The sequence below is a fragment of the Oreochromis niloticus genome, linkage group LG4 (assembly GCF_001858045.2).
Source record: "Oreochromis niloticus isolate F11D_XX linkage group LG4, O_niloticus_UMD_NMBU, whole genome shotgun sequence".
Taxonomy (NCBI): Eukaryota; Metazoa; Chordata; class Actinopteri; order Cichliformes; family Cichlidae; genus Oreochromis; species Oreochromis niloticus.
Window position 1 is genome coordinate 9440201 of NC_031969.2, and position 22303 is coordinate 9462503.

At 41.0% G+C, this 22303-nt stretch overlaps 1 protein-coding gene across 5 annotated transcripts; it reads right to left on the reverse strand.

The window, feature by feature from the left end:
- Positions 1-2467: 2467 nt before the first annotated feature.
- top3a (DNA topoisomerase III alpha) lies at positions 2468-22158 on the reverse strand. Of its 5 annotated transcripts, none has more exons than XM_019358193.2 (20): positions 22020-22157; positions 20954-21297; positions 19085-19144; positions 18924-18997; positions 18759-18834; positions 18478-18586; positions 18218-18361; positions 17946-18116; positions 17747-17847; positions 16143-16217; positions 15912-15994; positions 15413-15623; positions 15104-15289; positions 14810-14939; positions 13918-14031; positions 13663-13828; positions 13420-13566; positions 12643-12765; positions 5973-6721; positions 2468-3447 (listed from the first exon to the last, which is right to left on the reverse strand). In XM_019358193.2, the coding sequence occupies exons 2-20, from the start codon at positions 21182-21184 to the stop codon at positions 3284-3286; spliced, it is 3114 nt and encodes a 1037-aa protein (XP_019213738.1). In that variant the 5' UTR covers positions 21185-21297; positions 22020-22157; the 3' UTR covers positions 2468-3283. The 5 variants fall into 5 exon arrangements, with proteins under 5 accessions (XP_019213738.1, XP_019213737.1, XP_005468449.1 ...); XM_019358192.2 differs by lacking the exon at positions 22020-22157 and adding an exon at positions 21385-21496; XM_005468392.3 differs by lacking the exon at positions 20954-21297 and having other exon boundaries at positions 22020-22158.
- Between the last annotated feature and the right edge of the window lie 145 nt (positions 22159-22303).

Genomic DNA, 22303 nt, shown 5'->3' on the forward strand with positions numbered 1-22303 from the left:
GAGATAAGAGAAACACCTTTCACTGTGTTATGAGTGTTGATTTTGCATCGTTTGTTTGGACCTAAAGCTACAAAGAACAACCCGCTGATCCGAGCAGAGTCAGGTAGACTAAACAAGTAATCCGTGACTTGTTGTGATGATAAAACACAATTATTTTAAAGTTGCATTGTCATGTTATTTTAGCGAAGACTCACAAATAACAGCAATTAAATGTTTGGGGAATGTGTTTAGGTTTGAGTGCCTAAAAGATTTTTTTAAAAAAAAGAAATCATCTGAAATATCAGTCACACTTTACTTATTTAACACACCATCAAAAGAAAGCATTTTAAAAAGTAGCTGTAACATATTGTAACAACCTGATGAGATTGTGGACAGTGGTTATGGGAAGTTTGCAAGAGTATGAAATGCAGTAGTTTACAGTGATCTTATTAAGCATTAATAAGCTGTTAAGAACTCAAAGGTTATCAGATTATATGGTTATATGAAGAGTGACAGAAATATCAACACGTTTTAACATTTAGAATTAATTCCGCACTCATTGTTTACTTAAAACAAAGATCATTTACTGGTCCAAACAGCAGAGAATATACATCCTCATCCTTTGATTTAAGCACTACTGCATGATCACCATCATTATAAGAAGCAAAGTCAGTCATCCCAGTTTATATTGACTGGGAGCATGAAAGCTAGATTGTGATTAGATTATTATCTTTACCATGACTCAGTGTTTTAATTATTACTTCCTTTCCTGGTCAGTGGCTGTGCCTTAAAAACTTTCAATTTTTAGCTGCACACACAATTTAAAAATTAAAATCTACGCCAAGATGACCCTGATGACATAATCATGACCTCACTGGAACTATTCTGTCAGATTATTTTGAGCAGAAGAACTTGTAAAAGTGGCAGAGTGCCCCTTTAATCTGATTTTGTGCAGTGAGTATTTCCACACAGGCGCTTTAATATCCAGCAGTGAGTTTGCACAGAGCGCTGTGGTGTTTTAGTTCCGGTAAAGTCCATAAAGCTCTGGTGATCTGACCGCCTGTTCTTTATGGTCCTATAGGGAAGAGTACACCTATCAGTCTGAAATACGGGATTAATGCGCCTCTTTTCCCGTAAGTAGGAGGTAATTCCTGCAATTCAGAGAAGAGATACGGCGGTCACATGACTCGTTATCTGCCCGGATACTACTGTAGCGGAGTTGGGAGTCGGGATGGAGCGGCAAACACAACACGGCAGGACGGATCACAGCGCTCGCTCCCACCCACATGTTATGACTCACATATGAGTCACCAAACGTGCCAGTAAAATCAGGGCTACTTCACTGGAATACGACCAGCAAAAAAACATTAGTATAACTTACAGCCCAGTACCGGGAATCCACGGGTTTATTTCCCCTGTCCTACACCCGCAGGGCGTGCATTTCAAGGGAACAAAGGCAAGAGGCGTTTATGGGAAAAGGGAACCGGTCAGATTTTTCCCTGGAACACAAAACTGCACAACTTTAGGAGAAAGAACTTGTTTACGCTCAACATTTGGTATTAAGTAGGCCTATCGGTGTGCGTTTCTGCAGTCGGGCCTAGTGGTGGAAAGATTGCCAAGTGGCAGAGAAATTTTGACTACGTCTGTGTACTCGAGTGTTTTTGCACACTGCGGTTCATCCCGTGAAAAATCACGGAGTGATTTGAAAGAAGTCATGCAAATCTTACCTTCAGACTATTACACACCATACACTCTGAGCTACAGGCCTTAGTATGGCTATATTATCAAAAATAACTGTATAAAATATGCACGCACTCCCTCTGTGTTACAATTATTTTTAACACAGAAGGAATATATTTTATTTTATTAATACACAAAAACTCACAAACATGAAGCAAGTGCAACAGAAATATATAAAATCAAATATTTAGTCATTTATATAATCATTAATGAAAAATGTGCTTGGTACAACTGAATGAGATTGCATTAAATTAAAGGTGCACCAACTTATGAGGGCTCAAAATGATTTGGGGTAAAAAAAAAAAAAAAAAAAAAAAAAGCACATTAATTACAAATATGACATCCTTTAATGTACCTCCAAAAGTCTTCATGAAGGAAAGATTTTGCATGGCTTCATAACTGTTATTGGATATGAAAGTTGGATACTGAGAGATGTTGTGGGGAACTTTTTTTAGATTTGATTGACTATATAGAACAACCCTATTCCTACTTTACTTATGCATCAGAGTATTTCAGGACAGAGGAAGTCTGTTTTCATTCGTGCGTGATCTGCTTAGTCATAAATTTGGTTTCGTTTCCAAAATAGAGCCGACTGAAAGTTTAAGAGTCAAAACCAAAAGTAAATGAACAAAGAGAAGCAAACAGACTCAAAATAAAAGCAAAAGCTGAAGCTAATGGAAAACCCCAAACACTCCAAGCGAAACCAAAAGTTCCCTCTGTCATGACTGCAGAGATTTAATGTACTATAAAATGTTAAAATGAGTTTATTAACTTTTATCAGTGCAAACATCAGACGACCAGTCCAACGTGGTTTCTTTCTGTTTGCAGTGTAAAAACACATTTTTCCCCCACTTTTTTCTTCCACCTTCAAAAATCGACACATGAAAATTGTCAGCAACAGAAATCAATACATTTGGCTGATTAGTCTTGAACAGCATGCACATACACAGTCTTTTAAAATGACGTTTATTTGTCAGGGATGGCGGTGCTCCTGAGTCAGAAATCTACAGATTTATTTAGGACTTTGATATTGTGAAAAGCAGAGAAAGACAGTAGAGTGAAGGATCGGTTGATCCAAGGCCAGGTGAGCAAATTTTCAATTACTTGCTAAGCGCTTTCAGGTTGCTGTGGTTACAAACGCGAGTAATAAAACTTGTTCAGCACTTCAGCATTTGTCTCAGAGTTTATTTATGTATGCTCTCCAGCATAAATGGTCCGTGTACAATTCTGATTGGTTTGTTTTACACTTCAATATTAGCTTGACCTTATTTGTCCTCGCAAGGCCCACAGAAGAGTCGCTCATCTAGAGCTGATCTGAGTACAGCTGAGGGATCGGTGCTGAGTGAAAACAAAAAGAAAAGCTGCAGTTTATGCTGCTGTCGGGCACTTTTGGTATTGGTTTGGCCAACACACTTTCTGTTTTGCACACACTTATCCTGTTGACCCAGTTGCTTTGCAGACGCCCCACTCTATGTATAGTCCAAGTTGTTTAAAATTTAAAACTGAAGTCACAGACTTCATTAACTCTGCCCAGTTACGGGGTGGCTTCAGTCACAGACAGCGGTCATCGCTGAGGACAGGTGACTCGGGTGTGTCCCGGCATGTGGCAGATGCCACAGGTGCGAGGTTTCTTAGCAGCTGGGGGTCTGTTAGCACTCGGATCTCCCATCATCTTCCTTCCCTTCCTCCCGCCGTCTCCATCACTATAAAATCCACCACCAAAACCACCTGACACGGGGAAACAGAGATCAGAGAGATAAAAGAGTCAAAGTTACCAGCTATTGCATAGAAAGCACCAAAGAATTTTTTTCAGCATGTTGGGACTGCAGGTACATGTCATGTTGATGCCTCAAGGTCTCTGTGTTTGTGAGCCGTGACAGTATTTTCTTTTTTACCATCAAATGGGTTGTAGGTGAGCGTGATCTCTCTCGTTCTTTGGTGTTTGATCTGAGTGCCTGATTTTTTTGCTTCTTCTTCTTCTTCTTCTTTTTTTTTTTTAAACAAACATAGTGTGTTTCGTAGAGCTGACTGGAGGCCAGATTTTACAGCCAAATCACTGCAGTCAAGGTCCACTAAAAATCAATAGCATACACTGGAAATGCCTGTCTATAATGCATTTATAATGTCAAACACACTTGCTTTTACTGAGATGACTCATCTTTACAGAGAATCTAGTAGAAAGTCTTGTTGTATTGCTTGGTCTGAAAACCTGAACATGTCCACGAAGAATATAAAAGGTGGACGTAGTCACTGGAATGTGACAGAGTGCATCAGGGAAATTTCGTAGATCAAGTGAGCAGTTTGGCAGTTTTTCCATCTGCTTCTGTATTCAGACTTCCTTCTGCCACCGAATGAGTCAGTCCCTGCTGGCCAATAGAAGCACTACAGGTTTAATGAATGCACTTTGACTCTGGGTTCAATCTGAGACCTGGAAACTATGCCCATCCTTTATATGCTAGAAAGATAAGGCAGATAAGACCAGATAATTAAGATTAAGATGAAGATAAGAAGTTTCAGGTGGTAAACAAAGTCTTCATGCCAAGTTTTGATGTCACGTGTAACAGTAAATAACACTGACTGGATTTCCTTAAGTATCCTGTCAATACATTATTGGTCCATACTTTATTAGTATGCATTATCACTTCTTGCATCAGTTTTATGATTTGTTGTTGATTATGTTTCGGTGTGTGTTACTTTCTTATCACATGTGAACTCTTGCTGCAGTATAAATAAAGACATTTGAACCTGATCATAACTGTGTTTTGAAGGGTGAGTATACTTAATCAAACCACGCCGCTTCAGTTATTACAGATAAAGCTTTAATTGGTTCATGTGGGCATCTACAGAGCCAAGGTTATTAAAAAAAAATCTGTATTAATTTACAAGTATTAGAGCCTGATCAATATAGGATTTTTAAGACTGATATTGATACCGATATTTTGGCTGATATGACTTTTCAGCCACACCAAACACAAAGAGAGATCCCTGACATTTGTTATGTGTAGTTATTCATTACACTGTTGAGGCACTTAAGATAACAAGCAGTTTAAGAAACTGCAAGGGAATTTGCAAAGTGCACGTGGTGGACAAACTGTCCTCCTCCTCTTTATTTCTTTAATTTTCATTTATTGACTGTTATAATTGTCAAGAACGACAAATTGGTGCATAGTTAATATCGGCCTGCGGATGAATCAGTCAGGCGCTAACATTTGTCTCAAAATATGGTCATATTAGAGACATTTTGAATTTGTTGTTTACAAACATCTGCCAATGTCAACCACGTGATTAACCCTGTGGTTATGCATAGATATTTCCATTGTAATCAGTGAAAGTGGGTGCACCGGTATAAGATCAGTGTCTATGCGCTGCGAAGATCAGCTTCCAAAACATAAATCAAACTAGTTTTCTATTTTTAGTCTGTATTTATGTTTTGGAAAAAAGATATGTGCAGTTTGTAGATGCTATCCATATGAGACCAACTTGTTGATAAAGGTTCACAGTGAAGGCAAAACACAATCTGAAAATGAGCTCATGCTCATGTTTTCCCTGTGACTCACTCGTTCCTACGCATAATATGTGTTTCAGGTGAAGCCAATACAAAGGCAGTATGTCCGCAGTGCATCCACGTCAAAGCCCAGGCTCAATAGCAATGACCTCAATAGAGCTGGTGACTCCATACATTGTAACAATAAAACCGAGCTAAAGCAGTTCTGTTAGGAAGTTTGTGATGAGATTTCCCTGAAAATCTAGAAACACTTGTTCAACTATTTGTCCTGCCAGCAGTGTGTTTGTCCATACTTGGTAAAAGAAATAAAGATCAGAATTAATTTTACATTCAATTAACAAAGGAATCCAGCTAATTACTTTTCCTTTTCACTACCTGAGCCAAAGAAGTTACGTGATTGGTTCAGACTGTTTGTTTTTTCTGTCCGCCTGTTTGTTAAACGGATGACTCAAAAGGTTGTGGAAAGATTTGCATTTTTATCAGAGGCGGAGCCTAACTCATGTGTAAGTGACTGATGACTATTAAGAGTCACTGTGTATGGATCCAGGAATTTTAGGAAGCATTCTTTACTGTTTTGTGGGTAATGTGCATTATATCTTCACAAATGCATATTGAATTTAAATAAGAGATAACAGTGACACAGTTCGTGAATGGTGTGGAGGGAATTATCAGCCCTGTTGGAGGTATGTGGTCTTACATTGGATTACGATTAGGAGTTCAGAGGAGGATTTGTGTGTGAGAGCCCCACCTGGTGGAGGTACGTTCTCATCAGCCCACTGGAAGAAGCCACACTGCTGCTCTCTTGGCTTCCCACAGGTGTGGAACATGCGACCCTTGTTTGGACCGTCCTTCTGCACTGTGCGCGTCACGGCTGCCTCGTTGCAGTTGCACATCACCTGTCCCAAATGTCCTGGTGCACCCGCTTCCTGCCCTCTGCTTCCTTCAGATGTATTTCTGAATCCCAGAGATGGCCTTGGAGGCTGGGAAGTCCTCAATGCTGGCGGTGGCGGCCCTCGATACTGTGGTGCCCCCTGCTGACTCGGTTGATCTGCCCAAAGAAAGAAGTTGCAGCTCCCGGCGTTACACTTATAGAACTGCCGGCCTTGATTAGGGCCGTCTTTGCGCACAGTCAGGAGGAGTGCATCCTGACCACAGTTGCACACAATCGCGTCACTGCTGGCGTTTACACTCATACTGCGGCCACCTGGTGGAGACGTCGGCTGTGGGGTCCAGGAGGGCACAGGTGGGAGAGAAGGGCGAGGATTGGAGACTCGGGTTCTGGACGGATCAGGTCTGGGTGGCCTTGGAGGTGGAGGATGAGGGTCATCTCCTCTTCCACCCCCTCCTCCAACTCCTGCACCACCACCACCTCCCCCCGGTCTGAGATATTTCAGGTCCAGCACTTCTCGGAGGGTCTCGTCACAGCCACCGATGCAGCCGACAAACTCCAGAGGCATCATGGGAGGAAGGCTACCCCTGCGGAACTTGAACTTCAACCTGAAGAAGGGAGGACACACAGGAGGAAACCTCAGTATACACATCTAATAAATGAACTGTGCTGTGCGGCAATCCATCACTTATTTAACATCCAAAGAGAGTAAGCCACTCTAAATGAGTCAAGTAAGCTACGGGTAAGCTCAGACCTCTTAGCTTGCTTGACTCATTCAGAGTGGGCAATTTTAGTACAATCAACACAATCAGAATCAAATACCTCAGGTAATTTCAATTATTATACTATTTGTTCAGCAGGCCGACTGTTTCCACCCACAAGAGTCAAGTGGGTATGTGCTGGCTGTGGTGTGGAGTATTAAGATTTCACAGTTCACTGTTAAAAAAAATCCTCCTGCATAACGTTATTGCAGCAAAGATTCTTAAACAACTTCTTGATATAAATAGTTACATTATGGCAGAGGAGGGCAGAAAGTGGTGGCGCTGACTGGTTGGGACCTTTCTGTGTCGAGTGGGATCTTCTCCCTGTACCTGTGTGAGTTTTCTTCAGATAATCCGACTGTCTCCCATAGTCCAATCATGCTTTTCGCATTAACTGGTGATTCTAAATCTGCTGTAGGTCTGACTCTGAATGTGAGTGTTTGTCTGCCTCTCTGTGTTATCTACTGATATGCTAGACTCGTGACCCTGCCTCTCGTCCTATGACAGGCTCCAGTTCACCACATTCATGTGGATCTGCACATGTGCTGCAGAAAGACCATGAAGCTAAGACATCGATGATGACAAATTTCTAAATCAGCCCAAGCACTTTTTTCTAAAAGAAAAGCTTTCTATTAATTATTATTGGTCAATATTTGTGCCAATACCAACATGTATTGACACTCCAGCATGGCCCCATGAATGGATCTATCAGCTTGCTAATCCACCACCATTATGAATCCTAATTACTTAAATATTTCCCCTGACAATGAGGTTCACTTCTGTTGTTCTGTGCCCGGCTGTGACTAAAAGACATTAGAAGGAAACGCTTAAAAAACCCACACATCTGGATGTCTTAAGGTACAGGGTGTCCAATATGATATAATTGGCTCAGTGGTAACGGCGTGTGAGTCACTTTTGCGCTTCTGCATGGACATTTGGTTAATATGTGCTTCACTGGCATAATTACATTTGATCCACAGAGACGATTTATAAGTTATCAGTGAACCAAAGGCATATCATACAGAAGTTTAAATCCATGCAGTGACATTTCCTGTCACCCTCTCTTGAGTGTCAACTTTAGTGGCTGTTTTTAAACTGCAGGTAACTGAAATTACCAGTAAGTCAGGAGCACATACCATGACTTATGACTGAAATGTAATAAAATATATATTCTCATAGAAAACTGTGTGAAGCACTGAGGACAAACAGTCCACAATAAAGTGGCTTTTTCAAAAACCTGTACATAACAAAAGTTGGTAAAACATGGCAAGTTGCCGTGGCAACAAGTGAGGCGGTAGCACCAAGCAACAGTCTATTCCTGCGCACATCTGCATTTATCAGCATATGAAGTTATCCAACAAGCTGCACAGTGATATCTGATAAAAAAAAAAAAAAAAAAACTACAGCGCTGACATTGTTCTGGAGAGAGGGCTGGAGCTCAACTTTGAGCTCGCCACTAGATTGGTTGCCATGGTAACAGATGCTGGTGTGGAGCACTTTGGCTCACTGCGAGCGAGCGTGCCCTATATTTGGACTGATCTGAGCCACGTGCTCGTAGGGTTAACGCCTACTTGTGTAAACAAGAATTTGGAGAAATTTCTCGAGAGCGTCAAGGCCGTCGCTGTTTGCATGCCTGACAGGGTAGCATAAGGCATGGAGGCAACTTAGCACTGAAGTGACCACTGAAAAAATAAATAAATACATGTTTTGTTTTGTTTTTCAGTTAATGTGTGAGTTAAGTCTGTTGTGCTGAGAGGACGAATCTTTTACAAAAGCATTCATAACTTAGACATCCTTCCCTAAATCATGCGTTCTGAAATCTAGTTTTTCCTCAGGTGCTTTAGCAAAACAACACGTGAAACCCCTCACAACATAAGGGCTCTGGTTTAATCGTGTTACTGTGCCTTATGCCTGTGATGAAAGGACATTCAAAACCAAGTACAGGTGCCAGTTACCAAAAACACAACACTCAAACTGATGCAGAAAACTGGACTGCTCCTGCATTATTCGAGAAAGTGTTCATTTCAAAGAGATCTCATGACAACCGAAATGATCATCCAGGTCTGATGGAGACCTCAGAGCTGGATTATATGGAGCAATTTAAATGAGTTAAAGACAACGGGAAAGCTATGAAGCAGTTGCTGATTAAAAAGCATCACTGAGCACAGCGTGTGAGCACTCTAACAGAGAGACGTGAAGCATTTGCAAATGTTTCTGCACGTTTCTGCAAATGACCGAGTGTCCTGAGTTTGACCAGTTACTGGTTGAATATGTCTTTGTGATTAAAAATGATCACTTTTCTATCAGTTGAGTAGTTTTGACTCCTAAAATATGTTCAAACTATTTCATTGTGTAAGTCAGCACATGCAGAACAATTCATCTACCTGTCAAAGTCTGCAAAGGCCACATTGTCACTAACTGAGCTGAGATACATCTATCTACCTGTAGTACAGTAGTACAGTCAGTTATAGACTGGTACTTATACGGTGCTTTTCTATATTATCTGAGCACTCAAAGCACTTTTTCCTAGAAGCCTCATTCACCTAGTCACATAAGGTTTGCTGAATGCACTTAAACACTTTGGAGTTCATTATCTTGTCCAAGCACACTTCGGCATGTGGACTGGAGGAGCCGGGGGTTGAACACCGACCTCCTGATTAGCAGACTATCTGCTCTACAGACTCTCCTGAGCAACAACCTGCTCAAAGTCTGGTTAACTGATTTAGTTCCTCTTCAAACTTGAGTTTTATTAAATAGTGGAGAGTTTCTCACACCGGGCCTCTGGTGTCCAGTTAGCTTGTAAGTCTAAGTCATGAGGTTGGAATCGTAAAACATTTTTATATAGCTGGAGAGCAGCTCAGTAGGATCTGTGTAGTGCAGCAAAGAGAAAACAACAGAACATCAGTGCAAATGCTTTACAGCATATGGTTCTTTGGTATTTCCACTGTTAAGCTGGAAGACAGCGTGTTACTTTGAAATCTACACCATAGCTACGTCACACACCTCTCTGAAAACCTACGCTGTAGCCGTATGCCATACGCTGATGTGTACCTCCCTAGAAATGCAACAACACGTCGTGGTGACACAGCGTGCATCAGCACTGACTGGTCTGTTCAGTAATGGTTCCTCCTGTGCATTTCCAGCTACCCTTTGTTGCAGCAGTTTTTGAATATATCAGTGAGAGAATAACAACCATTGTCCTTACATTGATGCTAATAATGCCAATAATAGATATATGACGACTCACAAATGTCAGTAAATTCCTCAAAAGAGAATGGACGTGAGGAAATGTACAAAGAAGTGGAAAAACAGAAGTGAAAAATTTTGTCCCTGAAAAAAACCAAACTGACCAAAACAAAGGGGGGGGGGTGTAACCCAGGAAAGAAAAAAGCCCTTGCATTTCTATCGTCTATAAAACAGCAGGACACTAACACAGGGTAATTAACACATAATGCACCAGCATAAGTGCAAGTGTGAATAGGTTATGTGGTTGACCCTTGTAGCACAGACCCTGACAAGAGTCTATATCAGCAGGCATGATTTAGGGAGATGATTTAGGTTGAGACTCTTTTCTGCGTGACGCTAGGGGACGTTTACCGAATCCTAAAACAGTTTTCTAACTGTAAGACACTTTTGGAGATCTGAGGCCAGAGTACATACTTTACATGTTACATGTTATTGATAGTCTACATGTTTTTTGTTCTGTACGCTTTCAGATTTTTTTCTGCGTTGTACTGTATTGTGTGACCTTTGCAGGGAAGAGTCGCTGCTCTTAAATCAGCATTTGAACTTTGATACATAACAGTGGTCAATTAGGCTGAGATAGATGTATCTTAGTACAATAAGTAATCAGTAATGATGCAGGACAAGACTGCTGCAGTTAAAGTCCACTCTTAGTCTAACAGTACCAAAGTAACTTGACATTTGCTGGTTATCTATTTTTGGGGATGTGTCTTCAGTGCTGAGAACTTCAGAAATATAATTAGTAAACTAATATTTTTCTCCTGGGTTCATATGACAAGCAGGAAGTGAAACAAAAAGAGCACTTCATGTTAAAGCTGTGACTGTCAACATTAGTAGGCTGTCAAAAAAACAGAAGAAGAAAAAACCCAAAACAAAAACCAGTCTGTCAGCTGTTTTTCCAACGTACTTATTACTGCTTAGGGTACCTTCCGCTCTTCTGGTTAGAGCAGAGAGTTAGTGTTACACTTCCTGAAAGACCTTAAAGACTACAAGCATTAGATACACACACACACACACACACAAAAAAAGGCTAACACTGTTCACACACATCAAGTAGGAGGCACTCTTTGGCCTCTCATGAAGGCCGTTTATCTACAGCACTGACCACATAATGTACGATCACTGCTCTGACTGGACAGCAGTGGATTGCACGGAAAAACAATCCCAACTCCTTTGGTGCAGGACAGTCATAAATACGAATGCTTCTTACCTATTTGTCACTCACATTGCATCAGAGGACATTTGCATAAAAACTGAGTAGCACTACAAGTCTACTGTGCACAGTTTAAATGAGCCTAATGAAACACACAGAGCCAGAAGGACACAGTGAACAACGAGGACCACATGTGTGTGAAGACTCTTCAGCCACGCTTACAGCTCTGTGAGTCTGTATTTAAGGTGTAATTATTCTTCTGCTGGAGTGTTAGTGACACGGTCAAATAATATGGCTCAATAAAAAACATATGAAAAAAGTGATGAAAATATCAAAATAAATACAGGAAAATACAGAAGAAAGATAATGTAGATATAAATGAATGTTTAAAAATGTATTCATTTATTCAGAATCCATTCTAAACACTGCGTCTCTGTGGCTTTTAAACCCCAAAACACGCTGCGCCAAAGAAATTGGTCCACCCCAAGGATCGGGTCCCCCGACACAAACAGAGTAACATAGTGTACGTTGTTAAGTGCCAGGAGGATTGCCAGGATTTATACATCGGGGAAACCAAACAACCTCTGGCAAAGCGGATGGCACAACACAGAAGAGCCACCTCGTCAGGCCAGGACTCTGCAGTCTATTTACACCTACAGGCCAGTGGACACTCTTTCAATGATGAGGATGTACACATCCTGGACAGGGAGGAACGCTGGTTTGAGCGCGGAGTCAAGGAGGCCATTTACGTGAAAAGGGAAAGACCATCTCTGAATCGAGGAGGGGGCCTAAGGGTACATCTGTCACTATCTTACAATGCTGTGATTGCAGCCATTCCCCAACTCTCTGTGAATGGTACTCATGGCCATTGATCAGTGGGCTTTGATCAGTGGTTGTTGATCAATGGTCATGGGAATTTGCATAATTATGATGAAGGAACTGACCTCCCAGCCCATTGTTCCTTCAGAGGTGCTAGCTTCAGTCATTATGCAAATGTACTGTTTATAAGGTTTGGGGAAACCTGCAGTCAGCTGAGACTGAAGAAGTCACTTGGATGAGTGACGAAACGTTTCTCCCACAAAACGCTACGTCCAGATGAACAGATTCAACTTTTGGACATTCTATTTTTTTTTTTTTTTTTTTTTTTTTTTAAAAAGGGAAAATACAAATAATATTTTTGTACTACAAAGCAAATTACAAACTTGAGTTTGTGGAAGAGACTGATCAGCATTATCACAGCATTACTCAACCCTTGATCCCAGTAAGCTAGCCTTACTTCATTTAGGACATTTCACAGTTTGGTAACTTATCAAGCACTTCTATGAGGAATGGCTTTAATACCATCCAGATTAATAAAAAAATCAATACTCACATATGAATGGGGTGTGGCTGACAGGTGGGACATATGCTTTCATCTCTGCTGACCTCGAGCACCACGTCGGGAAACCACACCGCTGTTTTACAGGCTGGGAAGCCCACACACGACAGGTATTTACTGCAGGAGGAGACAGAGAGCAGCTGAGAGATCAGAGTGCAGCGAGGGTGCAGAAACCATGAGAGAATAAGAAAAAAAGCGTTTATGTCCGCTACGATGGTAGAACCCCCCCCCCAAAAAAAATATCAAAATGAATAAATGTAAGTAAAAAAAATCTAAGTAAGATGTGATGGGTGCATTAGGTAAAAAGAGAATCACATGAAGTTCCTACCACACAGGACTGTGGTGGCAGTGTTAGGATCTGAGGTTCCTTCAGCTGGTCAAGTTAAATCTTTTTCCATTAATATGCCCCATGGTCGCACAGTAAAGATGGCAATGCCAGGACTCATCAGGGTCAAACTGTGATAGTCCAGCTCAGGGAGAAAGACACACCATTTTCACACACCACGGAGTCCAGACTTTAACCCCAGTGAGAATCTTTGGGATGTGTTGGAAAAGACTTTATATAACGGTCCAACTTTCTCACACTGGGAGATGCCACAGCGCATGTGTACTTTTACCAAAGGTAAAGACTAAAATATCAGAAGGTGTGAATTTTCTTTTTTCTTTGCCCAGTCGGTGTATTTTTAACAAATACATCTGTACTGCCTGCTGAGGAAGGTTGGAAAAACGCATCCTTCTTTATTAAAGCTTCCGTTGTTTGCATCGTCTTACCCGTTTCCCTCTCTCTTCTTCTTCAGCACCATGTCCCGACCACAGTTAGGGCACTTCCTCACCGGCAGCGGGATCTCCATGTCCTGCTGCTCTGCTTCAGGGATCTCGTGAGCTGCACCGAGATAGGGAGACAGCGCTTCATCTAACCTGAGGGAACAGCAGACATACGACTTCTTACCAGCAGTTTTAATATTGAGGATGCAGACATACACACGTCTTAACTACAAGGTAAATGCAACTAACTTCTTTGCTTTCCTGACAGACTCAATGAAGACGGTCTTGTATTTCTGGATGTGATGCTGCAGCACGCTCTGTTTGTCCTTTTGGCCTTCTGATACCAGCTTGAGGTCTGCTTCCAATTCGGCACGCAGGTTCGGTTTTGACATCTCATAGCCCATGGAGTTATAACCTGCGCACACAAACACGTGCACATTGATATGTACACAGCATAACCGAGTGACTGAGCTTTACACTGAGTGCGAGCGCGCGTGCACATACCCTCCACCAGCCCCATGCCCAGCTCTCCAGGTGTAAACCTCTGGTCAGCTGTCAAGCCCACATACATGCGACTCTTTATAGTCTCAATGTGCTCAGCGTGGGTTGCATCTGTACCTGTAATGTGAACAGTTAGCATAGTAACACTCACATTAGACGCCAAACTGTGAGTACGGAGCAAAGAAGGTCTATATTGAGAGAAGTAGGTGTTAGTAGGTGGAGCTGCTTTTATTTAATCAGATCAACACACAAAAAATATCCACTTACACTCACTAGACACTTTATTAGGTACAACTTGTTAGTTGGGTTGGACCAAGTTGGACTTTCTTTTGCCTTAATTGTCCGAGGCACTGATTCAACAAGGTGGGGGTAAAATGTAATATTCCTTCATTTGCTGAATACTATTGACCTGTGTACTGCCAAATCCTGCATAAATGTGAATGGGCAATGGCACCTCTGACGACAAAGAAACTAAAAAGGAAACCAGAGATCTCACAGTACCAAAGCTTTCATCCTTTGACTACAAGTCTTACATAACCATGTGCTGAATCTCTTTATAGAGATCACACTTTAAAGGTAATATTTAATTTAAAAAAATGATATTTCATTCACTAAATGATCAAAAACTAACAACATATTTTATAATAAAACATTTCTTCCATTAAATCATATGACAGTGAGCTGTTCTTGTAAGGAAAATATTTTAAACTGACACTTTATGTAAATCTTTAAATCTCTCATACTGTGAAAAATCACACATTACATATATTCATCATTTAAAGTATTTATGGACTAGTGACAAGTTGACAAATACACAAATCAAACAAACAAACAAACAAACCTAATAACCCACAAAACCCCCCAGAATTTCTGACTTTGTGCGTCAATCATATACCAATGCCGTGCTTCTCCATCAGTGATATGAGGTCAGCTTCAGTGAGCAGCTGCGGAGGACTCGTCTGTCCGTCCACCATCTCAATAGCAGAGGGCTGGAACTGAGAGCCTTGTTCATACACTGGAATCACCTGGAAAGCACATTGACCAGAATATGTTGTCCACAAAAAGCAATAACCTAGAGATGTGTAATGAATGCCAAGAATGTTTCAGCTCACAGTCACTATTTGAGCTGGTTAATTGGGTTTAGAGCAAAACTGGTAAAGTTTGGTCAGTCTAAACACCCACACTGTACCTTTGTGCTCCACCTGTCATAGGGGTAAACATCCAGGTAGTTCCTTGCAATGATCATGAGTCCTGAGGCGGAGAACTTCTCCTGAGCGATATCTATATCAACCACAGTCTCCTGTCCCAAAGCATCCTGGGATACACAAGCTAAGAAATGGCGAACGATGAACTCATACACACGTCCTTCATTGCCCTGGGAAGAACACAAAGAGACAACAAGCAGTGTTTATTGTAATTATCTTCTCAAGATGTGGTTGTTTTCTGTTTATAAAACTGAAACAATTGAAATAAAAAAAAAAATCCCTGTTAATGATACCTGCAGTGCGTTAGTGAACTTAGTGGGATGTATGGGAGGGTGGGCTTGGTCAGAGTTCTTGCCCTGTCTTGGGTTGGGTCCCCCCGGCTGGTCAAGCACTCGCTGGGCGAACGCCCCCCACACCGGGCTGTGAGTCTGCTGCTCCACCAGCGGGGTAAGAGCCAAGTTTGGTGGAAAAATGTTGGTCTCTGTGCGGGGATAGCTGATGAACCTGACCAAAAGAAGAAAAAAAAAAAAAAAAAAAGGACACATGATTCACGATGTAGGAACACTCTGGAAATGTAAAATCACTGATTGCCGAACCTTCAGAGTGGGTGTTCTCTGTGTATAAAACTAAGAATACATTTAAATGCACTTGTATGTTTCATTGAACCCACAGACTCTCACACATCAGGCTTATGAGTGAAATAAGTTCAGACATCGGGACATTAGTTGATTCTCTGGAAAGCAGTTTTTACATCACATAAAATGCTTTCGACTAAAAGATTCACACACTCACCCCTGAGTATAGAGCTTTTCTGCAATTTTCATGGTCTCTTTGGCACTTATTCTGAGCTTCCGTGAAGCCAGTTTCTCCAGTTCCTGTAGGCCAGACAAATGAAGACTGTTTGCAGTGGGCCAAAGCAGCAGGATAAAAACTTCTAATGACATTTAAAAAAAAAAAAACAAAGTGTCTTAAGTTGCTGTGTGTTTTACATTTATTTGCAGCTGTTTGGCTTTTTATTCTTACCACAGTGTCCAAAGGCAGTGGCCTCCATTTACTCTTAGGTTTGCTGGTTACTGAGGTGACTGTTGCTATGGGATCCTGGAAATGAATGAAGTGATATTCTCTTTTCACACGCGGCTTTTAAATCATTTTATTTGTGCAGGTTGAAAACACTTGAAACTTACTGTGGTGTCCTAACAGCAGCAGGAGCAGCATAGAGATGCGCTAACCTCACACACAGTTGGTACATGTCCATGGTGCCTTTCGAGGTGGATACTAACCTTGGATTGTACTTTTTATAAGAAATACCTCAATCTCTATGACCAAAATGTCCCCATTGATATGTTATCATGTAAAATTCACTCTTGTACTTTCTGCTGTTGGTTAGGTTTAGCATCTCCAGAACGTTTTTGATGTTACTTATGTGTTTGCAACAGCTGAAATAAACACCAGCAGCTCTGGCCCAAGTGGTGAGGGGTTTTTTTGTGCATCGAAAAGCTTCTTGAATGGCCACAATGACCCCCCACAATGGATAGTTTAATTTAGTAGTAACAGGACCTGTAATGCTTGATAATGTGAGACCATCTCAATCTCGAGTGTGAGGTGTAAACAATACAGATTTTCAAATTGAAAGCAAAAAAAGGAACACAAATATTTTGTGAGGAAGGAAATTGTTTCAGCACCTGTAGTCTGTTTGGTGAAAAGCTGTGAATGCAAACAGGAAATGTGAACTTCTGTTTGTCTCCTCAGGACACATCTTAAACCCCATTAACAGTTTTTCTCTGCCAACACGGGAGAACAAATTTAAAAAAGAAAGAAAGAAAGAAAGAAAGAAAGAAAGAAAGAAAGAAAGAAAGCTCAATAGAGCCATAAATGGACCACAGAACTGAATGCTGAAGGTTTTGGAACACCATGTGAGCCCTCTCACCATGTTACTATAAAAAGATAATGTGAACTTTTAAGGTATAATGCAGGGACTTCCTTGCTGGCCTTCTCTAACCAGAATCAGGCTCTCATTGCCCCACTAGAATCAGTCCATCACACCTACAGTTTGACTTGTTATCCTCCAATCAACTAAAGAACTGCAGACTAAACCCTGGTGCACAGAGACAAACATTGCTGCGTCTCTCTGACCTAAGTTTTTCTTCCGATTCTCACATTTCTCTCTGTGGGCAACGGTGAGAATGAAGTGTTAATTACTGGGCTCGACGGTAAACAATACACGTGTCTCGATGAGAGTCATAGAGCCAGATGACAACTTTGTTCTCTCATCAATAAGCAAAAAAACCCAAAACCAAAATATAACAAAACAAAACAAAACACTCAGGGCTGTGTAAACAAACAGAAAAATCACAGCGGCTACAGTCTCACATAGAATAACAACTAAAACAAACCCATGAAACCAACAGATCAGAGGTCGTGACTATTTCATGAACAGCTCATGAGTTTTTAATCACTGAAGGAACAAAGTGTACTGCCACAGGTCTTTCACATGCTCATGTGAAAAATCTAATTAAGCAGAGCACTTAGATTATATGTTATCCAGACTCATCTACCTCAATTCAGCATTTTAAAAAAGTATACAAAAATTCATCAGGATATTCAGCATAAAACATGCAGGCACATACCTCCATGCAGATCTGGTAGAGCACTAGACAAGCTGTGTGATTGAAGAGGCGGTTTCGTTTCCAGTTGAAGTCCACACAGTCCTCCTCCACCTCGTGGATCACTGAGGCAAAGAGAGACACGCAGGAGAGAGGTGAATATCCTTTTAAAACCCGAATCACTGAATTTCTGCTGAGTATTGGGGTGTATGCACAGACGGACCTTTGATCTTGTAGAAAGTCTCAGGTATGAATGCCTGGATGGCTTTGAAGCGCTCCACCACAAAACCCAGAGTGGGAAACTGACAGCTGCCGTATGAGATCAGCTGATTGGCCAGGGACTCTGGGAAGATCTTCTGCAGGCGAAGTGTCTGGAATCGAGTAAAAGATGCACCTATGGAGGATGCATCAGACATTTGTTGAATCACTGACATTTGACCCAATCCATTATCCCCACAAAGCCTTCCATGTGCTTAAGAGCGAGTGCTGTCTTACCTATACGCAAGTCCAGCTCCTGGCGGACATCAACTGCATCGCTGACGTTAGCATCAGGCTCTGTTAGAGTCTCACAGGCTCTTCGGATTGAGTTGGGCGTGATCTCAGAAAACTTTGCTCGAAAGACTTGTAAATTTGGCTTCACTAAAAGAAAACAAAATACACACAGAGGAGATGTTTTTAGCAGCAGGTTTTTCACATGAAGCCTGAACTTCTGAGGCCTTACACAGTCAACAAAAACATCCAGAACTCTGCTATACCTGCTTTGCAAACATCTATGATTTCGAAGCCAATGTTTTCTCCCTCTCTATCACAATCAGTCCAGATGACCAAGGCCTGGCACTGCCTCACCTCCTTCTCTAGCGTTCGCTATGTACGAAAAAAAGGACAGAGAAAAGGAAAGTGAGGAGAGGAAGACCGTTATAGCAGTTGATTTAAGAAGCAGTAAACTTTGAGCGTCACACATATTAACTGAAATACAAAATAATCATTGATTTCAGTAGATGTTTCCTATTATTAGGAGGACAGTTAACGAGCCTACCTTAATCTGTAACATATTATCCGGACAATATTTCTCTACTTCTGCATCAAACAGCAGCACCGGATTGCAACTGTGCCTTTGGGGACAAAAGGATCAAAAACAATCAGCTTTTTCTGTTAGTGTGTTTGATGCTTGATACCCAAAAAACAATTTTTTTAAACATACCATTTCTGAAATGGAGCTTTAAACTCCAGACCCAGTAAATGCCCTGACACTGATGTCATTGTGACAGTCACATTCTGGTGAAGGAAGCACATGGACAAAATCAGACAAAGTAAAAATGCCAAAGAACAGACATTTAGGTAAATGTATGAAATTTTCCTTACCTGCCCAAAGAGATGATATTCATACTCATAGATTTTATTAAACTTCGACATTCCTTCCCTCTAAAGTAAAAAACAAAACAAAAAACGACAATGAGTGCTGGAGCAACCAAAGATTTGTTGTTGTATTGTCAGATGTATAGATGGAGAAATTGGTATGGTTGACACGTTTTTGAAGGTTTTCCAAATCAAACTGTACTGTATTGTCAGGTGTTTCTTATTTTGCTCACCATAATTATGTAAGCTACACAATACAAATGTGTGTCAGAGATCTTGTTATTGCGTATATATGCACTTTTTCCCTGCACATATTATTTAAGTGGGGTTTAATTTACTTGAGTTTAAAATACATCTTTGACCACAAGAACCAGGCGTTCTTGTGGTCTTGAGCAATAGTTCTCTGTGCTGTCTGAAGATCTTTCAAAGTTTTTCTTTAGACATTGGCTGCTTTTTCACTATTTTTGGTCCAATCCTTGTACCAGGCCACTTTGTTTGTTAAACCATTGGAACACTGACCTGTGAGTCATCTAACTCAAAGGATGAACCAGCGTTGTGTGTAGACATTAGCACATTAACAAACACATTAGCAAAGAATCTATTTTAAATCATGTCTTTAGGAACTTTGTTACTAGCAGCATGTCACAAAAAACATTTGTTTTCATGAATATATGAAAAATGCAATAGATGACACAGTTAAACAGGAATTAAATAATATTTTTGGACTAAAAAGGTAATTCTAAAAGATTATTAACTGAAAACCTGGCACATTTCTACATGCGTGTCCTTAGGAAATTTGAGGAAACTGAACAAGAGAAGAAATGGCAGGCCTAAAAATTATCAACAGCAGATGAGCAGTATCTGAAAGTCATGGCCTCCAAAAATGGTAAAAAAAAAATCCAAAAAAAAAATCCAACAGTGACCTGACACAGGACATGAGAGATTTATCTGGTCCTTCAGTTGATTTGCCTACTGTTCACTAAAGCCTCCTTAGAAATGGCTGTAGAAGGGTGCCTCTCATAAAGCCATTCTTAAGGAAGTAAACAAACCCAAACTTGAAATTTTTGACTCAAATCTCTTCAGCATGTAAAGAGGAAATCAGGAGAGACTGTCTACAGCTATCTGTAAGACACAGTGGTGGAGACTCTGCCATGGTTTGGGATTGCATTTCAGTCAGTAATGTTAGGGAACTTGTCAAAATTGGTGAGATTATAAATACAGAATTGGATGGATTAAATTCGATCCAATCTAACAGTACCATCTGGAAAATTTCCAATTGGCAACGGCTTCATTTTCAGCATGACAATATTTACAAACACACTGCTAATGCAGTAAAAGCGTTCTTGGATAGAAAAAAACGCCCACAATGGAACATCAGTCATGGATTGGCCTCCCAAGAGCCCAGACTTCAACATTACTGAAGCAGTGTGGGATCATCCTGACAGAGAACAGAATAAAATGCAGCAAACATCCAAAGAAGAGCTTTGAATGTCCTTCAAGAAGCCAGGAGAACTATTCCTGGAGAATAGTTAAAGAAATGCCAAGAAAGCTGCCTAAGAGACATCAGACTGTGTTGAAGAATAAAGGTGATCGTACCGAATATCAACTTTCAAGCTGGTTAGAATTATAGAAACTCTGTTTAGCCTTATATACTGTATTTCCGTGTATGTTTGCGTATGTTTACTTAGCAAAACATAAAGAAATGATAGGTGGCTCAAGACTTCTTACCAGTGCTACACATTTTGGAACTGATAGAGAGTTGACACATTAGCAATTCTCCTTGGCAAAAGGTTTCTTTGACTAATGGTGTAAGTTCTACACTGCCTGGCAGATTTGTCTGTCTGAGGTGAGTGTGGGTGAGGGGATGTGACTGACCCTATTAGCCCTGCCGCTGGACATAATTTCAGAGATCCCCTTAGCAGCATCATTTTTCTCGGCCACGCAGAGGACCCGACGGATCTGCCCCCGGCTTCGGATCATGTCTGCCTCCTGCTGCACTGTGTCCTGGAGGACACTCTGCACCGCACAGAAATACCTCCGCTGGACTCCCGGCCGCCGTAGTCCCGATAAAAGCACAGATCTCCTGAGGAGACACGCTACTAGCATACCCGCTCTCACGTGAAGCAGCCGGTTCAACGGACAGCTTCAGCGCTGTTCTCGTCCCACTTTGTTAGCATGCTAGCTGATGCGGGGAGCTACATATTATCAGCTCCCAAGAACTTCAACAAAGAGCAAAAAAAGGTAACCAAAGCTTGACTAACTTCACTTCTCACAAATAAAACAGCGAGCAAAGAGGAAATATATACCTGTCCCACGAACAATTATCAACAATTAGCAATAAAAAAAATGAGGACCTTAGACACAGGAACACTCTTACTTCTGTTTACAAAATCCGCGCCTGGCTGTCAAAACTGCCGTCATCAAGGTCGGAACACTGTCGCAAAAATCCTGACGCAAAACCTCAAATGAAAACCTTCAAACGGGCTTAGAAAGTATATTACAATACGTCCATTCAATTTTACTGTTGTCTAGATGTGTAGCATATGTTTTATAATTAAAAAAAATATTTTTCAGAATAACGCTAACGCAATGTTACTCGGTTGTTAAAAAACAAAAACAAAATACACTCTAAATATACCCATTTTTTTTTTTTACATGCCAGAATAACTTACTATTTGTAATTTGGGGTTTGATAATTGGGTTTTACTTTCTAGAATATATTATATTGTTTTAAAAAAATCTCTAAAATGTAAAATTGATAATTAATTAGTGGCTTTCAAGGCTCTATAATTATTTTGAAAAAAAACCCCAGATCTTATTTCCTAATATGTATTTATACCCGTGGAGTGCTTTAAACCTCTATATTGACGAATTCAAATAAAATAAAATAAACTGAATTGAATTTCGGTTTCAGGGTGGATTTCCTCCACACGGGACTTACGTTGATCACATGACCGGGCTACAAGCAGCTGAGTAAACATGGCGTCCGTGTCTGACTGTGGGAATTCAGTGCAGCGCTTCAAGCTGTAAGCGGCGTTTCTGCGGCCCCGGTGTTTGAGCCACGGACTCAGAAATCACCGTGACACAGGGGAGACGTGAAGACTTGAAGAGGAGGAAAGAAGAAGCTCTCCGCTAATGCTGCTTTATCCTTTTTTCTCCTTCTTGCACAGCACCTGATGCCTCCTAGGTCGCTGTGATTGGCGCTGGATAATTGCTTTTGTTAAC